The following is a 25,040-nucleotide window of genomic DNA, read 5'->3' as shown; positions in this document are numbered from 1 at the left end:
CACTGTTTGAACACTTAAACGAACCCATAAATCTGTATCTCGCATTGGCTTCTGTAGAAAGCTGATTCAGCTGGGGGAGTCTGGCTATGTCTCTCTACCAGACTCCCTCTCTCTGGAATGAATGGCTTGAGGGGCCGGCTCGCTGTGGCGCGTGCTTGCCGGGCAAACCACTGACATGGCTGCGAGAATGGACGGCATGAACAGCATGATGTGGGTGAAGCAACTGGAGAACCGAGGCAGCATGATTCGATAGAATCGTGACGCTGGCGGGGTTCGGCTCCGACGTTTGAACCGTACCCCTTCTGCCTCGCTCGCTCCTTCACGGTTATCACGTCACCCCCCTCCCTCTCTGCCCACTACTCTACCTCGCTCTCCCACTCCTCCAGAGACCAGCGAGGCTCCAGGGTAGAGTTCCAGAAGGGGGAGGGGGTAGAGAGACATAGACAAAGAGGGGAAAGGGAGAGAGACCGAGAGGGGGGAGAGAGAGCTTCGCTTGCCCGTGAGAGGTTGGAAGAGAGAGAGAGAGAGAGAGAGAGAGAGAGAGAGAGAGAGAGAGAGAGAGAGAGAGGGAGAGAGAGAGAGAGAGGGGGTAGAGTGAGAAGGTGGATCCCTATGAAGTGAAGCAGCGTAAGCTAAAGCTAACTAGCCATGTTGCTGTCGCTGCCTCTCCTGCTGCTGGTGGTGTGTGTCTGCTAGCGGGCCGCCCTGGACTCCCTATCCGCCCTGAGGTGCATCATGCCCGGCTGGAAGAAAAACATCCCGGCCTGTCTCCAACCGGACCAGGAGGGAGGTAAGACCAGACCAAACCGATCCGCTCAGGTTCATACCGACCGGCGAGTGTATCCATCTGTGTGTGCGTGCGCGCGTACATAGCCTACCTCTGTGTGCGCGTGTGTGCGCGTGTACTAATCATCGCCGGTGCATTCCGTGCAGCGTGTCGGCGCCGCCGATAGTGCTGATCGGACGGTGACTGGCGTGAAATGAGTAAAAGTTGGTAACTGATACCGTGGGTGTGTGTGTGCGCGCGCGCGCGTTGTCTCGCGTTAATCTGACGCAACGGGTGAGGTTACAGTGACGTTATGGTGATTTGACGTTATAGGCTACTAACGTGCTTGTTATTGAGAGCAGTCACCGGTTACCGGTTAACGTGCAGTGGAGCCAAGTTAGCAGAGGCTGCAAATAAGCTTACCAACGGATAACGGTTGGTGGTGGTCAACCGAGGGTCTGCCCTTGTGTGTGTGTGTGTATGTATGTGTGTGTGTGTGTGTGTGTGTATGTATGTGTGTGTGTGTGTGTGTGTGTGTGTGTGTGTGTGTGTGACGACCACCTTCACCGGGCCGCGGTGTTTACTGGTGTTACGGTAGAATGTGTGACCCGTCGGTTCCCGTGCTGGAGGGTCAGGTGGGAACACACGATGGTGGTGGTTTGCAGGAACATTATCCGGTGAGGTGTTCATGGTCTACGGGAGAGCCGAGCCCCGCTGCCCTCCGGTTCCTGCTCTACAGCCGTTAACGTGACTCCAGCATTAGTTGTCATAACACCCTCCATTGAGGTAACACTGTGCTGGGTGCTGTGGTGTGTAGTGGAATATTTGGTGGTGTTGTACATTATCGTATAATTACCAGCCTTGCATAATAGCCTCATTATAGATACTAAATACAATTCTGAGGTACTTGTACTTAACTTGAATATTTCTATTTTATGCTACTCCATATTTCTATTCCAGTACAACTTTGCCGATTCAGATTCTTAATATAAACAACAAATAGATTCTGATTTATTATAGTGTAAGCTACCCAGCAGTATTCAAGTCATTACAACCAGTCCCTATTTTAACATAAACATCATTGATGTATATCACTTAACATAAATAATAATCAATAATATAATAAAATGGACATTCTCCATAACGAGTACTTTTACTTTTGTGGTTTAAGTTTCTGTTGATGTGAATACTTTTGCTTGTAGCAAGTTTCTTCCACCACTGAGATAATGTGAGTATTTTGTGATATAGTACAAGATATAAAGTAAACCCATAGTTGTGTCTTCTGTTTGATCATTAAATCTCACAAATCTGATGTTTGTTGAAATGTGTCAAAGATAAATTGAGTGCAGTGTGGAGCCTCAATGTGGTGTACTAGTACTGGACAGTGGAGAAGCTGATTCATGTGTGGGGTGAACTAAGACATCGTGGTTTTAGGTGGAATGCCCCATTTAGGTTCTGACTCTTTTGGATTTTGCATCGATTATTATATTTTCAGTTCAATAAGCTGATTTAATCAAAAATGTGTCAGATTTCTTAATTCATGACGTACTGCTGAAACAATTGTAATCAATTAACAGAAAATGAACCAGCAACTATTGTGCTGATTGATTACTTGTTCATGTCACTTTTTATGTTTAAATGGCAATTCCTTTTTTTTCTCCAAATTTGAATATTTGAGTTTGGACTGCTGGTCAGACTTATTATGACACATTAATATTTCAGTTTGGCCTTTGGGAAATTGTGATGGACATTCTGACAGATTACAGACCAGTTAATGGATTAAAGAGTAAATAGTTGTTATTGCAGCGCTGATTTCAACATATCTGAGATCCTTGAAGATACATGTTTGAGATATTTCCAGTCCAATGTGCTATAAAGTAGATTTTAAACATAATTCACAAGTATTTATGTAGGCCAACGCTGTGTTCTTTCTTATCTCACGTTAAGAATGTGAATGTAATAAGTGAGAATATGAAGCAGATAAATGAACAAAAACAGACGTGTCACCACTCAGCGTAATATTCTCCTCTTACGGAGTCAGATTCAGCATTTTGAGCTCACATTTAAAAACATTCTCCATTTGAAAGGCTCATAAGAGTCCCATCTGCTTCTTGTCTTTTTAAAATGTGTTTATACACTTTGCTTTACAATAACATTTTCTGATGTCAATGAAGTTTCCTGGAAGCAGCAACGTTACAGACGACATTCTCATTCTGTGGCATCTTGCATGTGAGATTAACCTTTAAATGCATCTAACATTAACATATTTCATGATGATGATCACTGATACTGAGCGCTGCAACCAACAATACTTTTCATTAGATTAGATTCAAACTTTTTTGGTTTATAAAATGTCCATTTTTGTTTCAGTCCAAAGCCCAAAGATATTCATTTTTAATGTGATATGAAACATTTCTGAAATGAATACAGTTTTCCACCATTGGTAACACGTTTCTCAAAACAATAAGGGCTTTCTCCAAACCTGGAAACCTCACACTCAACGTGCTCAGACTCCCTTTGCAAGACGACTCTTCCATCAAATCTCTTACCTGTTCACTAAATGGAACTCCTGTTTTCATTTGTACAAACCATATGTAACACACACACACACACACACACACACACACACACACACACACACTGTTCATTAAGTACACACAACTAAGCATTTACAGCACACTGAAGTGCAACATTGAAATGGGACACACCATATGAATGCCGATGACTCCTACTAGTCCTTGTTTCATCGTCAAACAGAAAACACAAATATGCAGCAAAAGCAGATTCATTTCAGTGAACACACAGAACGTCTGCTCCCCTTCACTACAATGAGTTAGGCATCCTTTAGTTTGGTCTCCTCCTCTTCCTCATCATCTTCCTCCTCCTCGTCATCTTCCTCCTCCTTGTCATCTTCCTCTTCCTTGTCCTCTCCCTCCTCCTTGTCATCTTCCTCCTCCTTGTCCTCCTCCTCCTCCTCTTCCTCCCCTTCCTCTTCCTTGTCCTCTCCCTCCTCCTCCTCCTTGTCCTCTCCCTCCTCCTCCTCCTTGTCATCTTCCTCCTCCTTGTCCTCCTCTTCCTTGTCCTCTTCCTCCTTGTCCTCTCCCTACTCCTCATCCTTGTCCTCTTCCTCCTCCTTGTCATCTTCCTCTTCCTTGTCCTCTCCCTCCTCCTTGTCATCTTCCTCCTCCTTGTCCTCCTCCTCCTCCTCTTCCTCCCCTTCCTCTTCCTTGTCCTCTCCCTCCTCCTCCTCCTTGTCATCTTCCTCCTCCTTGTCCTCCTCTTCCTTGTCCTCTTCCTCCTTGTCCTCTCCCTACTCCTCATCCTTGTCCTCTTCCTCCTCCTTGTCCTCCTCTTCCTTGTCCTCTTCCTCTTCCTTGTCATCTTCCTCCTCCTTGTCCTCTCCCTCCTCCTCCTCCTTGTCATCTTCCTCTTCTTGTCCTCCTCTTCCTCTTCTTGTCCTTGTCCTCCTCCTCCTTCTCTTCCTCCTCCTTGTCATCTTCCTCCTCCTTGTCCTCCTTCTCTTCCTCCCCTTCCTCCTCCTTGTCATCTTCCTCCTCCTTGTCCTCTCCCTCCTTGTCCTCTCCCTCCTTGTCCTCTTCCTCCTCCTTGTCATCTTCCTCCTCCTTGTCCTCTCCCTCCTTGTCCTCTTCCTCCTCCTTGTCATCTTCCTCCTCCTTGTCTTCTCCCTCCTTGTCCTCTTCCTCCTCCTTGTCATCTTCCTCCTTCTTGTCCTCCTCTTCCTCTTCTTGTCCTCTCCCTCCTCCTCCTTGTCCTCCTCCTCCTCCTCTTCCTCCCCTTCCTCTTCCTTGTCCTCTCCCTCCTCCTCCTCCTTGTCATCTTCCTCCTCCTTGTCCTCCTCCTCCTTGTCCTCTTCCTCCTCCTCCTTGTCCTCTCCCTACTCCTCCTCCTTGTCCTCTTCCTCCTCCTTGTCATCTTCCTCCTCCTTGTCCTCCTCTTCCTTGTCCTCTTCCTCCTCCTTGTCATCTTCCTCCTCCTTGTCCTTCTCTTCCTTTTCCTCTTCCTCCTCCTTGTCATCTTCCTCCTCCTTGTCCTCCTCTTCTTTGTCATCTTCCTCCTTCTTGTCATCTTCCTCCTCCTTGTCATCTCCCTCCTCCTCTTCCTCCTCCTCCTCTTCCTTGTCCTCTCCCTCCTCCTCTTCCTCCTTGTCATCTTCCTCCTCCTTGTCCTCCTCTTCCTTGTCCTCTTCCTCCTCCTTGTCATCTTCCTCCTCCTTGTCCTCCTCTTCCTTTTCCTCTTCCTCCTCCTTGTCATCCTCCTCCTCCTTGTCCTCCTCTTCTTTGTCATCTTCCTCTTTCTTGTCATCTTCCTCCTCCTTGTCATCTCCCTCCTCCTCTTCCTTCTTGTCATCTTCCTCCTCCTTGTCATCTCCCTCCTCCTCTTCCTCCTCCTCCTCTTCCTTGTCCTCTCCCTCCTCCTCCTCCTTGTCCTCTCCCTCCTCCTCTTCCTCCTTGTCATCTTCCTCCTCCTTGTCCTCCTCTTCGTTGTCCTCTTCCTCCTCCTTGTCATCCTCCTCCTCCTTGTCCTCCTCTTCTTTGTCATCTTCCTCTTCCTTGTCCTCTCCCTCCTCCTCCTCCTTGTCCTCTCCCTCCTCCTCTTCCTCCTTGTCATCTTCCTCCTTCTTGTCCTCTTCCTTCTCCTCCTCCTCTCACTCCTCCTCCTCCTCTTCCTTGTCCTCCTCCTTTGGGGGGGTTTAGCTCAGGAGGTAGAGCGGTTGGCTGGAAACCGCAAGATTGCCGGTGCGATCCCAGGCTCCTTCTAGTTGAGTGCCTGGTGTCCCTGAGCAAGACACCTCACCCTAATTGCTCCTGACGAGCTGGCTGTCGCCCTGCGTGGTTGACTCTGCCGTCAGTGTGTGAATGTGTGAGTGAATGTGTGAATGTGTGTATGAATGTGTGAATGTCAGTCATTACTGTAAAGTGCTTTGGATGAAAGAGCTATAGAAATGAGGACCATTTACCATTTTGTCCTTCTCTTCCTCCTCTCACTCCTCCTCTCACTCCTCCTCCTCCTCCTCTCTCTCTTCCTCCTCTCCTTCTCTGGTTGTCTCTCTCTTCAAAGTTCTCCATTCTTCACCAAACTAAATGGAGGTTCACCACTCTTTCATGCTGCAGTCCTGATTACAAACGGCTACAGACCTGAATGTTGAGAGATTTGAAGGTTTGTGTGTTGCAGGTTGATGCTTTGAGATTTGATTGAGAAGTGTGAGCAACAACTGAACGTTGTGTGTTTTGACAACAAGGTGATGTGTAACTGAGATCAGAGTGTAAAGAAGGAACGTCAGAGTCTCATGCAGATAAGGAGTGAAGTTGTATTAAATTGGGTCGAGTGATTGTTACATGAAGTGAAGGTTGTGCAAACTGTGCCGAAGGTTGGCTTTTTGTTGTTAACAATTGTGAAAAACTGTAAGAAATCATCAATAGTTGGCGATTATTTTTCTGTGGATGGACTAATGGATGAGTGGAATGATCGCAGCAGCTCTACTCGGCCTGTTAACCCGCTTACCTTTGACCTTGTTATACATGTTGATTTGCACCTTTCCGTTTTAATCTCTTCACATTTCTTGCATGTAATCAGAAATATAGTGAAATATGTGATCGTTCTAATGTCTTCTTTCAGTTCAAAGAATACACAAATAAAATAGAAATGACCATATTTAAGTAGCTGTATCATACAAATAATCGACTTGTTTTGCTTTATTTAAACAGTGACATTTTGAATAAATCATCAATCATATTTGGGGATTATGTTTCTGTCTAATGACTAATTGTTCCGTGTCGATTGCCGTCGTTGGGATTAAAAGGATGATTTACAGTGTGGTTGGGTTCTCAGTGTAAACGGGAGGATGGTAAACGTTATCAGCCTCCGTGGCTGTTGTAAAAATATAACCGTGTTGATTTAGCGCTGTAAACCTGTCTGTAGTAATCACGGAGAGATAATGATATAATCCCTGGGCTTCCAGCTAGACTGCGGTCACAGAGCTTCACAGTGAGCCTGAAAAAGAACCCGATATTAAATGTGAAACACTCAGACGACAGGTAAATAAAGAGAAACAAATAAGAGACGTGCTTATAGAACACGTTTACTCCAATATAACAGCATCTTTCTGTTCTGTTGGAATCATCTGGTTTTATTAGACACGCTGTTTGACTACTAACGCTGTTATTAGCTTTTAACTCTATTTCATTACATTTTAATCATTTTATGGTCTTGCATGCACTGGCTTGACTTGTAATGTATTTCAGCTCGTCAATTATCTAAAGCACTTTGACCTGCACTCACCTGTATGAAAGATGCTACACAATAGTATTTGATTGATTGATTCATCCAAAACATAACTCATGAAGATACCACCGTTATTAGATATTGATAGTCATACTTAAAGAAGAAAAATGAAATAGATCGCATCATTCTCCAACGTTTAAAGACCAATCAGTGATAAAAACATGGATTGAAATATACTTTTTACATAGAAGTTATGTTTTCAAGTTGAGATCTATGAATCGAATGTAGGTAGATGCTGATTGCAGTGATGAACACATTAATGCATCAGTAATTATGATCCAATAATATACAATTTTGCAGAATGAGTCCTTTCACTTTTGCACATTTATTAAAAAAGAGCATTTATAGAATGTGATATTGCTACTTTCAGTAGTAAGTAAAAGATCTGAGTGCTCCTTCCACATCTGATTCAATGAGTTGAATAAAATGATGTCACCTCCCCTAGTGCATTGTGGGCTTTAAATAAACAGTAAAGAAAGTAATTAAGTGTATTAAAATAAGTTGCAAACCTGTCACACTGAGGAAAACGCTGACATTTTACAGGTCCCTGACCTGGATTTCTTACCTGGCGAGTCCAGAAGGGACCAGCAACTGTCTGCCTTCAGGCCCTAGTGAGACCCGGAGCTGAGTCCAGACCTCTGCTGTGTCCTTCTCACAAACAAACTGTGGCCTCTTTAATCCTTTAAAGTGTGGAACTGATGTCTGCAGCCTCTTTGAGGACGGTGATGCTGCATTGATTTGAATTCTTTTGTAAATTAAACCATTCATATTTTAGTTCAAGATTCCCAAACCTTTGTTTCTGGGGAACTACTTTTAATAGTTCATTAATACACCTGATCTACAAATAGTGAGAATAAATGGCGCTTAACATTTTTATTGCTATTTCCACATTACTTTAAATGATCTTGAATAGATAAACCAGAGATATATTTGTTTGATTAATCATGTGTTATTGAAAACGTATACACTTTTTTTAAAGATTTTTTTTAGGCATAGACGCCTTTATTTGCAGTGGACAGATAGGAAACACAGGAGAGAGAGGGGGTGTGACATGCAGGAAAGGACCTCCGACCTTTGATCCGGGGTCTGCTGCCAATGTACGTTCATACATGGCATGCGCTCTAACCACTCCACCAACTGCACGCCAAAAACATGTACACATGTTAAATACCTTTTAAATGAGACCCAGGTGGCAAACCCCAGTTCTATAAAGTGAAGCCAAACCTGAAGTGCCTTACTTGCATTCTCTCTACTGACCACCAGGGGGTGACTCCTCTCTGGTTGTATAGAAGTCTATGAGAAAATGGTCCTACTTCTCTCTTGATGTATTATCTCAGTAAACATTGTAAACATGAGTTTATGGTCTCAATCTCTAGTTTCAAGTCTTCTTCAATCCAGCATGATGTTCATTTAGTACATTATGGTCCATTTAGAGTCCACCAGACCAGAAAGCAGGGGATGCTTTAGGGGGCGGGGCTACTCTACATTTGTTTTTCATTTTAAATTCTCCACACGTGAACAAAAACGCCCAGAAGGGTATTCCACCAAACTCGCTAATTAAAGCGGCGCTTACCTGGTTAAGCCTGGTTAGAACTAACGCTAACTTCCACTTGCGGCTAAACCCATTCCATTAACGCATTTCAGCCGCGCCTTGTTGAGGCTTATTCAAGCCAGGTTAAAGTTGTCTTGTGTTACGCCGTTCACGGGATATGAAGCCAGACCAGAACCGTGAATGTCGAATCATCGAGAAAATGGCAGAAAAGACCAGAGCAAAAATTATTGATGGAACTGTACGAGGAGTACAAACCCATCATAACCAATAAAGGTAATACTGTAGTGATAAATAAAAATCACGAGGCTGCTTGGGCAAGAATTGCAGAGCGATTAAAAACGGAAGTACCGTTAAGAGTAACATGTTCTAATATAACACTGACAAAGAGTTTCTGAACGTGAGGACAGTGTAGAGGTAACGCGCCGGCTTTGCACGCGGCCGGCCGCGGTTCAATTCCCGACTATGGAAGTTTGTGAAACTTATTTCTTTGGCTGGAACTCTCTCTCTCTCTCTCTCTCTCCCTCTCTCTCTCTTTCTCTCTTTTTTTAGATAGGCCTAGTAAATGCATCTACATTGACCAACTCATTAATCTCAACAATTCAATGAACACATTCAATGAACCTATTAATGAACTCACCTGAAAGGAATTTATGTGGCTGAAAATTGCATGCAGCAATGCCTTTGTCATTGGGATATACATGCTATTAATAATAACATCTTTATGCCTATCATGTTTTTGCAAGTTATATTTGGGTTCTGGGGAAATTGTATGACATATTTATAGGTAAGGTTTATAGTTAAGGTAAAATGTTGGTCTAATTCTCTGATCTAAAGACAGGCAAAAAAACAAAAAAAAACACACATCCCTCGCCGGGATGTGAACCTGCAACGCCCACATTCAAGGGCAGGTGCATCACCACTCACCCAACTGGGGGCTTTAAATAATAATATGGCCAGTCGGTCTTAAACAAAATAAACGATTTATTCATATTTTTTAATTGCAAGCATGTATTCTTAGACACTTGATGCAAATATAGTTTGTACTTCATATATGTAATTTTTGGTCTTTCACGTGACGAAATCACGAGGACTAGGCTTGGCGGAACCTTCTGCTGGTACAGTTGTTTCCGACAGACGGACTTCTCTGAAACCCCCGCTAAAGTAAGCCTGATGGTTAGCCTGCCCCGGGGCAGGCTAGTTTGGTTGGATAAATTCCCATGGTTACTTAGCGGAGAGTGCCTCAAGTCACGTTGATGGAACGCAACTCTCACTAAAGGTAGCGAGGCTTATCGAAATTAGCCCGGCTTTGAGCTTAGCGAGTTTGATGGAATACCCCTCAGGTCTCTGCGCAGAGCAAACACATAACATTCAGCCAGTGCATCATGTCATGGTAACCTTCTTGTCCTGACCAATCAAATCGATCCAGAACACTGACACTGAGGAGAACCAGTTAAGCAGTGGAACCAACCGTGCAGACAGAGAAATCACGAGGTGTCTCCAGGACGCCATCGATCATGGAGGAGGTCCACTTGCCTGGCGGCATCAATAACCAAGGAAATTAGTCAATATTGCATTCAAATAAATGTGAATAATAATAATAACTTTATTTATATAGTTATAAACAACAGTTTACAGTGCTTTTAACAGCAGAATATTAACATGGTTAGGTACACAAATACAACAAACATATCAGCAGAGATAAGGTAAAAGTCAATAAAATATAAATAAATATAAATGAATGACATATAACACTTTCCTATGTATACTAGTCATCGCAACAATCGCCATGATTGCACATGATCAGACATGCCATGTAGAAGAAGTCTTTTTAAATGTTTGTGGACATATGAAGGAAGAAGCAACATGAAAGGAAGGAACTAGAACTCTGAGGGTCTGCGATGTGAACAAAGTCAGTCTAAATCGGTGGATCCGTGGTTCGGGTTAGAGTTACGTGCACGTAACCCGAGTAACTCACTCTCACTGCTGCATGTATGTGCACGGTGTTAGGGAGGGGGGTCACTCTGACAGCATGCAGGCGTACGTTACAAACATGACACAATAGTAGATTTCTGTGTGTTTCTCTAACTTCCTGCTGCACGGCGCTGCTCTTCTATCTGTCTACTAACTCGTTGTTTCATCATGCGACGTCATCAGGTGTGCATTTGTTTGTCACTGTGTGAGAACATTGAGGATTTATTTTGGCGTCCCATCTTTGGGATTCAGTGAAGTCTTCAACTAAATCATTCATTTCTAGGAAAAAGTCTTTCTGATGAATTAGCGGAGCATTGCTAGCGTCCAATAAACACAAGTCACACTGCAGAGAGGAAGGTTAAACTGCAACTGGAAATAAAATGTGTTCATCACACTCATTTTCACAATGCATTGTGGGAAGCTTTACATTCCTACATTCAGAAAGCTCTACAAAATGGTGATCTCACTGAGTAGTGAGCAGTCAGATCAAACTCAAATTGATTGAATTGAATTATAGGCTTCATAAATGATAACTCAAATGGACAGATATAAAGGAATGGAGTTGCAGATTTAAAGTGATCTAGAGGTATTACATTTAGTTTTGTTTTTGTGATAATGTAATGAAGGGGCAGGACATGAGACACATAGCTTCCTCCTGTCCCTCCTTTTTTTGTATTTTTCATAATTGCATGATGTATTTCATGTCATGTAATTATTGTTCTTTGTATTTGAGGAAAATAAAGATCAAATCCAATCAACTGCAGGGAGGAAGAGGAAGCAGCAAATATAGCAAAGAACCTATAAGTCTAAGACATACAGTATATATATAATTATAACTCGTTTGAGCAAGAAATATATCTGGTTACGATCGGACCAGGAAGGTCAGTGTCATCTGATGCATCCCACATTAAATAGGACCAGAGTTCTGACTCAGACCAGATTAGATGCAGTGTATCTAATAAAGTGGCACATTTGAAATAAAAATACAGTTAAAACCAATAATGATAATAAAAAAAATTGGATGGTGCTGCACATGAGCATGTTTTAGGTTGCATATTTGACAAAGTGTGTGTGTGTGTGTGTGTGTGTGTGTGTGTGAGTCACAGCATGACATCATCTCACCGTTTTAAGCTTTTTGACTTGGAAGCAGACAAAATGGCTCACACACACACACACACACACACACACACACACACACACACACACACACACACACACACACACACACACACACACACACACTGTCCTTTAAGAGGTGCTGATGTCAGAACTCTGCTCATCTTTTTCCTCAGGATTACTGAAGCCAACTTGGCTCTACGTGTGTGTCTGTGTGTGCGTGTGCGTGTGTGTGTGTGTGTGTGTACATCCAGCTTAATGTATTATCCCTATCGTCTCTGACACATTTTACCCTCTCTCTCCCCCTCTCTCCCCCTCTCTCCCCTCACCGTGACGCTGTGAAACAAACTGCTGACTGTGTGTGTACATCACTCCTGACTGAATCCATTTAAATGTGTGTTTTAAGTATCAGGAGGCAGCAGCGAGCTGCTTCATGCAGCATTACCTCCACGGCCCAAAGACACAACGTTCATGAATATGCCGAAAGGAAGACAACGTACTCCCATCTCAGTACGTGAAAGGATATAATATTCTATATTACTATTAGTTATTGGTGCATTAATGTGTCCATCACTTTCATGTTGCTGCTGATATAATTACCGTGTATACTGCCGGTAGTTTAATTAGGAAATAAATGTAGTGCAGTTACACAGTACATTTTCCCCTTGACATTGTTGTACTTAAAGCTATGGTTACATTCTGAAAATCAGTTTATGCATGGCCCATTCGTTGTTAATGAGATGTGTGCTCATGGTGACGTACCCCAACGTAGAGCAGCTCGTCCATCCGTCGGTGGTGATAGCCACCCGGTCCACTTCACAGAGGGAGCGCTTCACCTTCTTCTTGACGTCTTCGTACATCTTCAGAATGCATGCGTCACTGAAGAAGTGCCGGCTGGGTATCTTGTACCTTGGCTCGAGAGTTTTTACCATTTCCCTAAATCCAGCATTTTCCACTACGCTGTAAGGACGTAATGAATTGTGAAATCGACGTGGTGATGGCTTTAGCCCGTGGCGTATTTACTCCGAGCGTTTGCTCAAAAAGGTTAGCAGCAACGTTACCGCTAGCAGAAGGGTTAGCCGAACTAGCTGCAGCTACTGAAGCGGACGCTTCTGTGATACCGTGGCGCCTTAAAAGGTGGCTGGCCAGATATGTAGTGTTCCCGAGGTATTTAATTGTTCTTCTACAAATCCAACACACTGCAGACGTTTTGTCAATTTCGCCTTTTTTCTTTGCGAAGCCAAAATGCTTCCACACTTTTGATTTCAATTTGCTGGTGCATCAACGATCTCGCTGCCGCTCTCTGCCATGTTTGTTGTTGAAATGCACCAGTAGAAGGCGGGGGGGGAAACTCTTGGCGTAACTTCCTTGCAGGCTGACTAGCTGATCACAGAGTTACGGATTACTGAGCTGCATTTCACAAAAAAATGTGTCAACTCAGTCTTAAAACATTAATCATAATTAAGAATCGCGATTCGTAAGATTTGATGCATTTATATGGATGATTGGTGAAGCCAAAGCGATTCATTCTATTTATTTATTTTAGCAGATCGATTTAGTTGAATCTTTAGGACTGACGATCGTTTCATCGATGCATCACATGAATTGTTAAACCACTAAAAGGGGCACATACTTGCATATTTCTGCACATGTTAATGGTGGTCCGCCAAGTGGTAGTCTGGTGACCTGTCCCGGGTGCCTTCGCCCCCCCGACCCTGAATACAGGATACGCTGTGATTGATATTGGATGGATGACACACGATGTTTGTCAACGTTAAAGATCATTTTGCACATGAAGTAGGGATAGGCCATAGAGACGCCGGGTAGTGTTCACTGTATTGAAGGCTTGTTCCCACACAGTCGGGTATCACCACCTGAAGTCCTCTAGAGCAGCACGATGCAGGACTGTACAGTCCCAGCACCCCTAACCCTGGGGATACTACCAAACGTTGACAGCAATGACTCACACCACTGCGTTCATGGGGATACGGTCCGGGGCTCTGAAGCTACGTTGTTGGAAAAAAAACATCATGAAACATCACAACTGACTTTACTTTACTGGGTATTTTTTGCAAGGAAACGATTGTCTGCTTGAAACACACTGGAGTCGATATGAGACAGTCAGCTGCTGCAGAAGTTGTTGTTTGCCAGCAGGAGGCATCTTAACAGTTTCATTAAAGAACCCATTAAAACCATGCAGCAGTGCAGACGCTTCAAGCAATCACACACAAAGACCAGAGAGAGAGAGAGTTAGGCAAGGGATGAACGAAAAGTATTTGTTATTGTTTATTAATGTATTTAATGTGTTTATTATGATCGTGTTGACAGATGCTTGGACTCGCCTGATGGGGTGCCCAAGGTGATGAAGGTGATGAAGGTGATGAAGACTGGGTTGTGATCTAGAGGTGGAGGGGCGGGTCGAACAGCAGCATGAACGTAAAGACAGAGAGATAATTCTATTCATGAATCATCATCAAACATTCACCATCGGGGAAACGTTGTCCATCAACTCTGAGTGTTTGAGCATCAGTGATGTGAACACAGAATCAGAATCAGAAAGGAGTTTGTTGCCAAGTACGTTTTCACACACAGCGATGTGGCGCCGGTGTTCAGTGTGCTCACTCGTTCCAAAGAATGAACAATGAAGCAAAGTGCTGCAGTAAACAACATAAATAGTGAGAATTACCATAAGAAATCCACCAGAGTCCTGTCCTCTGTACTGAGGTTCATCCTGACAATCATCAAAATCTGGTTAAACTCTTGAAATGGCACTTAAACATATTAGTATCACTGCACCATTAAGAAAACAAACATGAGACACACCTTTGTTTGTGAACATCCTTTGTAGCAAAAAAAAGATCCACTCGTCACAACTTCATAGTCCAAATATGGTCATGTCCATTCATGTCCAACATTCCAAGATAGCGTCGATGTCAGAAATTGGCCGATAGCGGAGGGAGATCTGAGTTGAACACTGAGTGTCGCTGGTTATCGCCCCTGATTTACTGAATCGATTCCATTCCAATTCACAAGGTCCGGATTTGATTTAATCTCCGATTCGATTTGATTCAATATCGCTTTGGTTTGGGATATTTCAGGTACAATACCAATTTTGCTTGGATATGAAATAGATTCTCATAGAACTAATGCTGTAAATTGTACAAGGAACCGTCTATCCTGGTGCATTATTAAAAATGTTCATGTTTACATTAATAATTGACCCCAAAGCAGTAACATGATGTACTTTTGATTAAACATGACCAACAGCCTGTCAGGCTTACATTCTATCTTCTTTGTGTCTGTATGGAAGTCAAGTAAGTTCTGTAACTGAACAGGGAGGTAGTGAAAGGATCTGAGCAGCACCTGGGATAGAGAGACAACTACCTTCAATAGGTTAACAAATCCCATATATGAACCATGTATACACATATGCAGTGTATTATAAACAACAACTTAATGTAACCAGGCAGCCAATGTAAATAAATAAGTGCTACAAACTTAGCTAATGTAAACATCGTACCTGAGGAAAACATACACTTGGCTGGGATTGTCTCACCAACTACAGTGGTTGGGATACCCACTAGTAAATACAGTGTGTATCAGAAGATAAATGACCATAAATGAAGATATAAGTTAAAGTAAACCAACAATCAGAAATTGAAAAAGGCTCTGAATTACCTTTGAATAATAATAAAATAGTGCAAGAAATAATTGTTTTTAACATTTTGAAAACCGGTCTTGTAAAACCTCTGGACATTGTAAACTGTAAAGTCCATGAAACTAAAACCCCTTCATGACTGCTTTTCACTTCTTGGAGATTGTAAGATTTTTCTGCAGGAAAAGGAGCTGATCTACATGTTGCAGAGTGAGGCAGCTCCTTTGTGCAGTAACAATATCGCCAGCGGCTGAGAAAACCATCAATGAGAGAGCCATCAATGCAGAAGAATCCTTTGACCTCTTTGGTGGAGTAGGGCCATCATCCACTTCAACAGGACCAAGGGAGTTGTCTTCCTGCTGTACAGGAACAGTTACCCAGGCTCCATCACCATCAGATTCTTGCTGATGAAAGATGAAAATATTCAGGAATAAACTTATTTGGAAAATCAATTGGGAACTCACTGGCCAATTCAATTCAAAGACTATTTAGAATGTGTATTAATACTGTAGTGTACAGGAACAATCAGTTATTTCCATACGTCTATAACTTTATACTTCTATAACATTAGACGCCTCCACTTGCTCCAGATCAGCAGCTTCAGTCTAGAGAAAGTGTTGTCACTCATCAGACAAGAAAGGCAGGGCCTTGAAGCGAGGATCTAATGCTGGCGCTACGTACAGCTTGTCCTTCATGTCTTAAAGAGATTTCACATCATGAAATCACTTTTACATCATTGCATTGGATGTACACATGCACACAGCATGCATACAGTTACACACACATGCATGCATAGACAGACACACACACACACACACACACACACACACACACACACACACACAGACACCATGTATTTTAATATTCTATAATGTAAAATAACCAAGCACAGAGATTACAAATTAGCATTGGCTAGAAACCCATTGCATTGTCTTTTGTATTTTATAAACAAAGCTCAATGTATTTGTTTCTGCCCATTATAACGCAAGGCTACACACACACACACACACACACACACACACACACACACACACACACACACACACACACACACACACACACACACACACCACACCTGCAAACTGGTCACCTTTTGGCTACAGTCACCTTTTTTATGTCAACCAGGGTAGTAGAAGTGAATGAAGAGGGTTTTAGTTTTGCATGTTGTCACCTTTTTCACTTCTCCAGAGTTTGTAGGTCTGACACACACACACACACATTAAGTAAGCATACCTTGAATTCAATTGCCAATTGAAGCATTGTGCCTCACTCGGCCAAGCAAGCGCCCAACAGCTGGAACTTTGAGAGCTGCTTGTGGGGCTGAATTGAAACAGCCACTGTGTAACAACGCCAACAATTCCACAGCACGGACTATACTCCCAGCATGGTCCATTACGATGGCTGGGTCTTTGGAAACTCCCACTTTTGTATTGCCTCGGACAACAGGTCAGCTAGATTACTGGCCGTGTGGCTCGTTTCAACTGCCCTGGTCTGTCAAACATGAGACATGAAGAGTCATCGTCCAGATAGTGAGAAGTAATTGTCAGGTACGAGTCCGTTGCTCTGGATGTCCAGCTGTCACAAGTTTGGGCGACTCTCTCTGCCGACTTATGTCAAGTTGCGATGCAAGGTTTGGGATTGCCACTTCCCTCAGATGTTTGCATGTTGGTAAAACGTAGCGTGGTTCTCGTATATTAATGAGGCTTCGGAACGCTGTACGGGTGTATATGCTTGTATGTGAAAGTTGCGACAGCCTCAGTTATTTTTTGGGCATGTGGAGGATTGGATGCTAACTTCATCCCAAATGCCTTCTCCAGTTGGGTTTGTTTTTTCGGATCGGACGTTTTTGCAGATTGCGTATCTGGGTGATGTCTCGTTAAATGGTTTCATAGATTTGTGGTATTTCCATAATATTTCACCTCCATTTTGCACAGCTTACATATGGCTTTATTTTTTGTCCAGCTCTTCTTTGTCTTCATAGGGCCACTCCCACTCCACCAACCGTAAAGCGCCCAGCCACGATGGAGTCTGAAGTCTGGATTGTTTGGCCGGTGTGATGCTCTGTTCTGTACTTAAGAACGGTCCACTTCCTCGGCCCGGCACACTTGAACTGGAAGAACTGGATTTGAGTCCGGTACGGTTCATGCTCGAGCACATGCACGGGGACGCAATGTGGACATGACGTAGGCTTTAATTGATAGGCCGTCTCTCTCATTATCTCTCTGTGTTCAACTCGATGTATGACTGAGCATACTGTTGATGACTGTGTAGGAGCCAGCAGGATTCTGGGTCTGGCATGGGGCTTCATGGTGTGAGCGGTACCGGACCGGTACTTTTGTAAAAATGCCGCTGTGTGTCTCCGTCCAAAATCTGCTGCCTGCTCGTGATCACATGCGCTGAGTGAGAGTGAGCTGAGGGGCGAGACTTCACACATTAAAAGCTCGGTCCTGGGATTTTATAATCCATATCGGAAAATTCAAATGAAGATGGATTTGAACCCAGCCCTACACTGAGTGATAATGAGTGGGACGGCCTATCCATTACAGCCTACGTCACGTCCACGGCACGTGCATTAGTCAAACAAGCTGGACTTTGGAGCTCAATCGTGCTGGGGTACGGTACATACTAGTGCAAAGGCAAAGACCGGGCCCTTAATCTATTTGTGACTCGCCTGAAGGCGTGTCCCTGTGGGGGAGGTTTCAAATGGCTGCGGTGGAATTTTGAATGAAATGAAATGTAAATAACAACAAAACTAAAACCACAAATGAAATGTAAATACAGCAAACGGTCAAACAGGGAGGAGGAGCTGCTGGAACTGAAGCCGGTCAGTGAACCAGCTGTTTATAAAACCAACATGTAGAGTAGGGTTGTCACAAGAACCGATACTTCGGTACAAATTCGATGCCGACACGAAAAAAATAATTCGATGCTTGCTTTTTTCTGGTAACGTCAGAACCGAATATACAACTTTTCACTCGGCGAGCCGTGTCGATTCTTGGTGGAACTGACGGGGGCAGTATACGCGTGTGAGCAGCACAGAGCAGTAAGCGGCGCTGAAGAAGAAAACTTGCCGTCTTCGAAAAAAATGGCTTCAGCAGGTGGGAGCGGAAGCACAACACGTCGGCTCGTCGACAAGACAGGTGCGAAGAGTCGCGTGTGGAAATATTTAGCATTCGAGGCGGATGAATCCGGAGCAATTCTTGATTCAAACAAGCCGACATGCAAAAAGCCTTATAAGCACAGTATTGTTTGTTTTTATACTGGATGGCTATAGGTCTGTTGGCAGCTGGTACTGCAATTTAAATTCTGTGCAAAAAGATCTTAAAGCACAGTGGTGTTAAATACTTGACAGTTTGAAGCAGTTTTCAATACATTTATTAATTTAAAAGTACATGGGTCCTGTTTTTTTTTTTTTTAAATTGTGGTATCGAATTAGTATCGAGAATCGTGGAAATTCACAGGTATTGGTATCGACTACTGAAATTCTGGTATCGTGACAACCCTAATGTAGAGAAGTGGACGACGCGGTTTTTGTAGTCCATTATTGTAGTTTCTCCAGTGCAGACGCACGTCAATCACCGGTGCCGATCATCAGCAGCATTATAATGACGTAGCTTAGTGAAAGTCCGGTCGGATTCTCTGAGCACCACAGTCGACTTTTCCTAAATCCTTTTGAGTTCTCCTATCGCCTTTCCTTAACCCTGTGACGTTTTCCCCAGAGGTCAAGGAATAGGAGATAGGAATAGGAGTTAGGACCTTATTTTCTGACTATTCGACTGCAACCAAATGTCATCTGAATCGGGGGAGGGGAGAGATTCCTTCCGACTTCCTACTTCCTAGAGCTGGAGAAGCGAGTCAGAGACGTCTCCATGAGGAGAACAGACAGGAGCCGTCTGTCTGTTCTCTTATTATAGTTTTCAATAAATGTCATGCTGCTACAACGTGCTGCTCCGGAGTTTCTGTTGGGAAATAGTCCCAATAATGAGTGTGAAAGGTGGATGAAAAAAACGTGAAACGCCGTCAGAACTGACAGAAACAGGAGCCAGATAGTTAGGAAAGAAACACAATTTACCTCCATTCTTTCAACAGGAAATCAGCTTTTACTGACCATCATCATTTGTTACACACACACACACACACACACACACACACACACACACACACACACACACACACACACACACACACACACACACAGCCCTGGGCAGCATCCAGGTGGACTGCCAAGCTGCTGGCATCATACACATACACTCATTTTCTACTTGGATAAGCCCAGCATGGACACACACACACACACACACACACACACACACACACACACACACACACACACACACACACACACACACACACACACACACACACACGTCTCAGTGTGTCACTAACGGTCCAGCAGTTGGTTTGACACTGAAACCTGCAGAGAGAGAAAAGTATTTCCACAAGTTTCTGAGCCTTGTTTTATCCGCTATTGTCCTTAAGAAGCTCACACACATGTACCAGTGTGTGTGTGTGTGTGTGTGTGTGTGTTTATGTTTGTGTGTGTCTTTCTTTTGTTTGTGTCTGCCAGCTGCAGCCTTCAGATAACTCTTCTCTCCGAGGTTGAGGAAGGTAGAGGAGTTTCAGCAGGCTGTCCTCGGCTGACTCGAGTCCACTTGAAAGCCTTTTTCCACACATGTGGAGTCGGAGAGCAGGGAGGCAGCAGGACGCCCATGTCAATCTAAATGACTTTATTATCCAAAGACTCAGGCACTGTATGGAGAGGAACGCTTTGTGCAAATGGCCTCCGTTGTGAGCAGGAGTACATAGTTGTCTAGTGGAAGGAGGGGAGCTTTATGAACAACCAGTTTGTGTTTGCAGGTGTTTAACTGGACACGTTCTCACACTAATTGGTCAAATATTTCAGTTTGGTCAGAACTCCAAAGCTCTATGTCGCCCTCTAGTGTCACATTAACACGTGTCAGTGATTATACATGAATAGTGTCTTTTCAAAATAAACTTCAGAGGAAGTTAGATTTTAGGCAACAAAACAACTTGGATTCAGGAAACGAGTGTGGTTGACGTTTAAGTCAAGATGAAATAAAACAAAAACAACGTTTGAACCCGTTTAGATATCTGGGGATATTGTTCAGCTATTTATTTCTTTGTATTTTGTTTGCTTATTCTTTTTGCTTTGTGTGGAAAACACAATATGAATTGTGCTAGCACCAACCAATTTCAAGCAATAATATCATGACACCCATGCATCGATCAATCAAACAGAAGGTTGTGAGCTTTTCAGTCATCAAATCAAATTCCTCCCAACGTGATGTCCCGCCTGCTCTCCTGTTTCACTCAGCAGCACGGCACCATACGGACGATAGATACGCCATTTTAGCTCGACTTCACCTTGACGGACAAATGAGTCACTTGCTTATTGACATTATTGAGTTTGACTGCGGCGACCTTTTTGTTTATCACACGTTAGACTCACCAGAGAGGAGGCGGGGCTTACCTGGTCGACACAGACAAGGTTTCCTCATCATGGCTGAAATCACCACTATTGCTGCTTTGTACATGTTGAAGTCCCAGATCCAGCAGGAACCCAGACCCCGTCCTGTCTGAGTTCATGACATCATCCAGAGGTGCTGGTGGATTTCACCAAGCTGGATTCACTGGATCTAGTTCGACCACAGCTGGATGAACCTAAACGGTTGAGCTGTGATTTAATTGAAATAAACAGATAGAAAGTGTGGTATTGAAATTACTAAATGCTTGTTTTCTGAATGGAGTCTGGTTGATGGGTGCTAGGTTATGCTAACATTGTAGCTGCTCCATCAACACTCCAAATAAGGTCATCTAGACATAAACACGGCAGCGACCTTGTTGTTGGTAGACCGTCTCTGCTTCACGCACATGGTCTGGTCTGGTCTCTGGAATAATACGAGGCACTATGGTAGAGCTCTGCGGGACCCCAGACGATTCACTATTTGTTTCCTCCATTTGAAGTTTGAAAATAAAACCAAAAGTGGAGCCATGGAGTTAGAAAGAAGTGAGAGCTCTGCTAGCTGCTAACTAGCATAAGGCATGTTATGTGTGAGTGAGCTGTGGGTACCAGCGTTTACCAGGAACAAAGAAACATGCATAAATGATAAGAAGACGTGTGGTTCTGGGCTTTTAAAGAAAAGCCATCATGCGTCTGTCCCTTGAGTGATTTGGTGACAGGTAATCAATCGGCAAACCATTGAAATAATCCATTATTGTTTCATCTTCTTAAATATGACAACTTGTTTGTAAACTGACTATATTTGAGTTTTGGACTGTTGGCTGGGCAGAATATATAACTTGAAGAAGATAGTGATGGACATTTTGATGAAGTAATTGATGAGCAGTGTGTTCCTTCCATGTACGGTGACATCATCATTTACATGACATCACATTACATCATTAGAACTACTTCCTGCATGTGTTTTGGCCGACATATTCAGGAACATCTCGTTGCTGGTGTGTACATGTGTGTTTTCTCATCGCTACTGTGAAGCTGAAGACTTCGGCTCTGAGCTGTAAAGGTTTGAGTCTTGCAGCTACGAGCAGACAAAGGGCAGCGTGTTTATTTTAATCCATGTGAGCGAGGCCTCGGGATTAGGATTATACAGTTTGTTTGACTTCATGGCTGCTTTTTGTCTGCTGGGACTTCAGCTCGGTCTCCGCTTGTTCACGTTCCCTTCATGTTGTCTATCCCACGTTTTCAGTTGTCATATTGATTTTCTTTTTCTAGTCCTAGTATTTTTTTTAATATTGTATTTAAGTATTTTTCTTTTGCCCGCCTGGGGTTTTGCCCCAGTGGTGAATTCCAGAGTTTAACATGCATGTCAGTCTGAATACAAAGTGAAAGCAACTGTTGATTATTATCGTTCGATCAATTCATCGCTTGAGAAATTTTAATCAAAAATGTTCGAAAGTTCTATGTTAAATTTCTTCTAAATTACTAACTTAAATCACTTGGATGGATAAATACATTCAATTTATTGATTATATATTATTCCTATTCCATACAGTGTTGCTAGTGTGGAGCCTGAACCAGTCGACTGCAGACATGTTGTCTATTTCAGAGGATGATTAGTGGCTTCAGTTTGTCTTCAGTGCAGGTGTCGTCGGCCTTTTTGTCCTGTCTCTCTCTCGAGGGTGAAGGTTCAGGTTGGACGAGCCTATGGGGAATGAATGGATGTCAATGCTGTGTGTGTGTGTGTGTGGGTGTATGTGTGTGTGTGTGTGTGTCCATCCATTTAGAAATCAAGGTCAGTCATTCAACAGTCCATTAAGACCATAGATTCACTTCTGTCTCTCTCTTGTTCAGTCTCTCTCTGTCTGCCTTGTTGTCCCTCAGGCTTTATCAATCACTGTCTGTCTGCCTGCTCCATTGAATCATGGGAAGCTGTCAGCAGGACTCGGACCTCTGAAGCATCTAGAATTTGTGGGTTTCTTCAGAGTGCTGAATGATGTCTCTGATGTCTTTTGTGCAACCAGCAGGGGGAGTGAGAGGATAAACACTGTGTGTGTGTGTGTGTGTGTGTGTGTGTGTGTGTTTGTGTGTGTGTGTGTGTGTGTGTGTGTGTGGAGCGTGAAGAATCAGATTAGACACACACACACACACACCGATGAGGCGTCCAATGGTGTTACAGAGCTGCAGGGGCCTGAGAGCGATATGCAAATGATCCTATGCATGTCATTTTTAGCAGCAACACACACATGCTCTCTCTCTCCCTCTCTTCCCGCCTGTGTCGGTGAATGTGACTCGACCATCTGCCCTGCTGTCAGCTCTGTCAGTGTGAAGCATTGTGGGGTGTTGAAGCCCTCGGGGAAGTCTCACAGGTTAGCAGGGCTGAGAAACGAGGTGACGCCTCCCTCACTTTGCTGAGCTAACAGCGAAACTGATCTCACTTTACAGATTAAATCAGGCTTTTCTCAACCAAGATCTATGTTGTGATATTCTCTCAGAGACATTGACCATTTTTAAATACATTTAAATGTGTGGCGCTGGTGTGACCGCAGGATCTTTTGGCTTGATATGCGTCAATAGCACTCGATGCTCCAGAGAGGCTTACCTCCATGTAGACACCAACCATCTCCACTAGTGCTGCTTTGTACACGTTGAAGTCCCAGATCCAGCAGGAACCCAGACCCCGGCTGCGGTGGAATAGTCTATTTGCTTAGGAAGGTTCCTAACTGAAGAAGTGACCTGGAAGTAAACAAGTGGCCGCCATGATAAGAGCCGTTCTGATTCTCTAAATGCAAAGAAAGGAGCTCCAATGCTTCCTTTCAGAGCTCCTTTAGCATCGGATGCAACGGACCTTCCTATGCGAAAGGAAAGGAGATTACGCCGACCCACAATTCTTTGCAAGAGCAACATTTAACACACCTCGGCAATTCATGAAAACAAACGATATGTGCATATTTAACAATGACTTTCATGCAGACATATAGTAATTGGAACTGCGTTGATAAATGTGTGGACAGTAATAATAATTTAATGGTATTTTTATTTATTTCAATCATGTTACAAATGTTTGACCTAAATGAAACTAAACCATACATAATGTGCCTTAGATACAGCAGGACCGATAACATCCATGTTGTCTCCATGTTCCATCACGCCGTGCTGGTCCATACAAAGTCAGCGCAAAGACCATTTACTTGATGCTGTGGCGTGAAAGCCAATCAGCTTTGAGATTCTCCTCATGACGTCACAGATACAACATGTCTGTGGTCTCCCAGAACTCTACCATAGAACCTCACATGTGTACAGAGTAGAGGTGTAACGATTCATTCGATTAATCGATGAATCGATTGTCAGTCCTATAGATTCTACTAAATCGATCTGCTAAAATAAATAAATAGAATGAATTGTTTTGGCTTCACCAATAATCGATATAAATGCATTTAATCGGATGAATCGTGATTCTTACTTATGATTAATGTTTTAATACGTTTAAGACACTCTCTCCTGCCAGCATGTAGTCTACTGAAAAATTTTGAAAATAACAGCATTACATTTTTGTATTCAGCATAAAATATGATGCAGGACCCCTTTTTTATAGAATAAATATGTTAAATAAGTAATTCTGTGGTCTGTTTATTTTTTCACCTTTCAGAAGAATACAGATAGTCTCACTCGCATTATTGCATGTTTATTTCATGGATATAGAATTTTGGTTACAAGTTACTGAATCGAATCGAATCGCCAGCTACTGTATCGTTAATCGAATCGAATCGCTTTGAAGCCAAAGATTCACACCCCTAGTACAGAGACCTGATGAACCTCCACGTCTACATGGGAATACAGCTCAATGAACTTCACTGAGCAAATCTGATGATGTCATGTGTAATAATAATAATGCTGTGGTCTGATTCGGGCCAGTGATGCGGGTAGTTAACATTGAATTTAGTCAAGCTGGAACCTGACAGCTTCTGTTCCCAGCAGAGGGACATTCCTGGGAACGACGAGGAGAGTGTTTGAGGTCTGGAGCATCAGTCGACATCAGCGCCTCTGATGCATGAAAACAATATTTTTATGAAATGTATTCAGGCGGTTCACCTGTTCAAACAACACACCTGATGGTGACTGCTCCACTTCCCACAGCTGCTGTTGTGTTGCTGGTAAAGTAGTTCAACACACACACACACACACACACACACACACA

At 43.3% G+C, this 25,040-nt stretch overlaps 1 protein-coding gene across 1 annotated transcript in view; it reads left to right on the top strand.

Annotated features, from left to right (window-relative positions):
• The first annotated feature begins 605 nt into the window (after positions 1-605).
• The window catches only part of grip1 (glutamate receptor interacting protein 1), an 82,355-nt gene continuing 57,920 nt past the window's right edge, over positions 606-25,040 (top strand). Inside the window, exon 1 of the mRNA XM_084039193.1 lies at positions 606-790. Coding sequence (XP_083895319.1) covers positions 736-790 — 55 coding nt within the window. The 5' untranslated portion in view covers positions 606-735. The remainder of the gene's footprint in view (positions 791-25,040) is intronic.

The sequence above is a fragment of the Eutrigla gurnardus genome (assembly GCF_963514095.1).
Source record: "Eutrigla gurnardus genome assembly, chromosome: 21".
Classification (NCBI taxonomy): Eukaryota; Metazoa; Chordata; class Actinopteri; order Perciformes; family Triglidae; genus Eutrigla; species Eutrigla gurnardus.
This window is presented reverse-complemented; position numbering and strand designations above follow the sequence as displayed.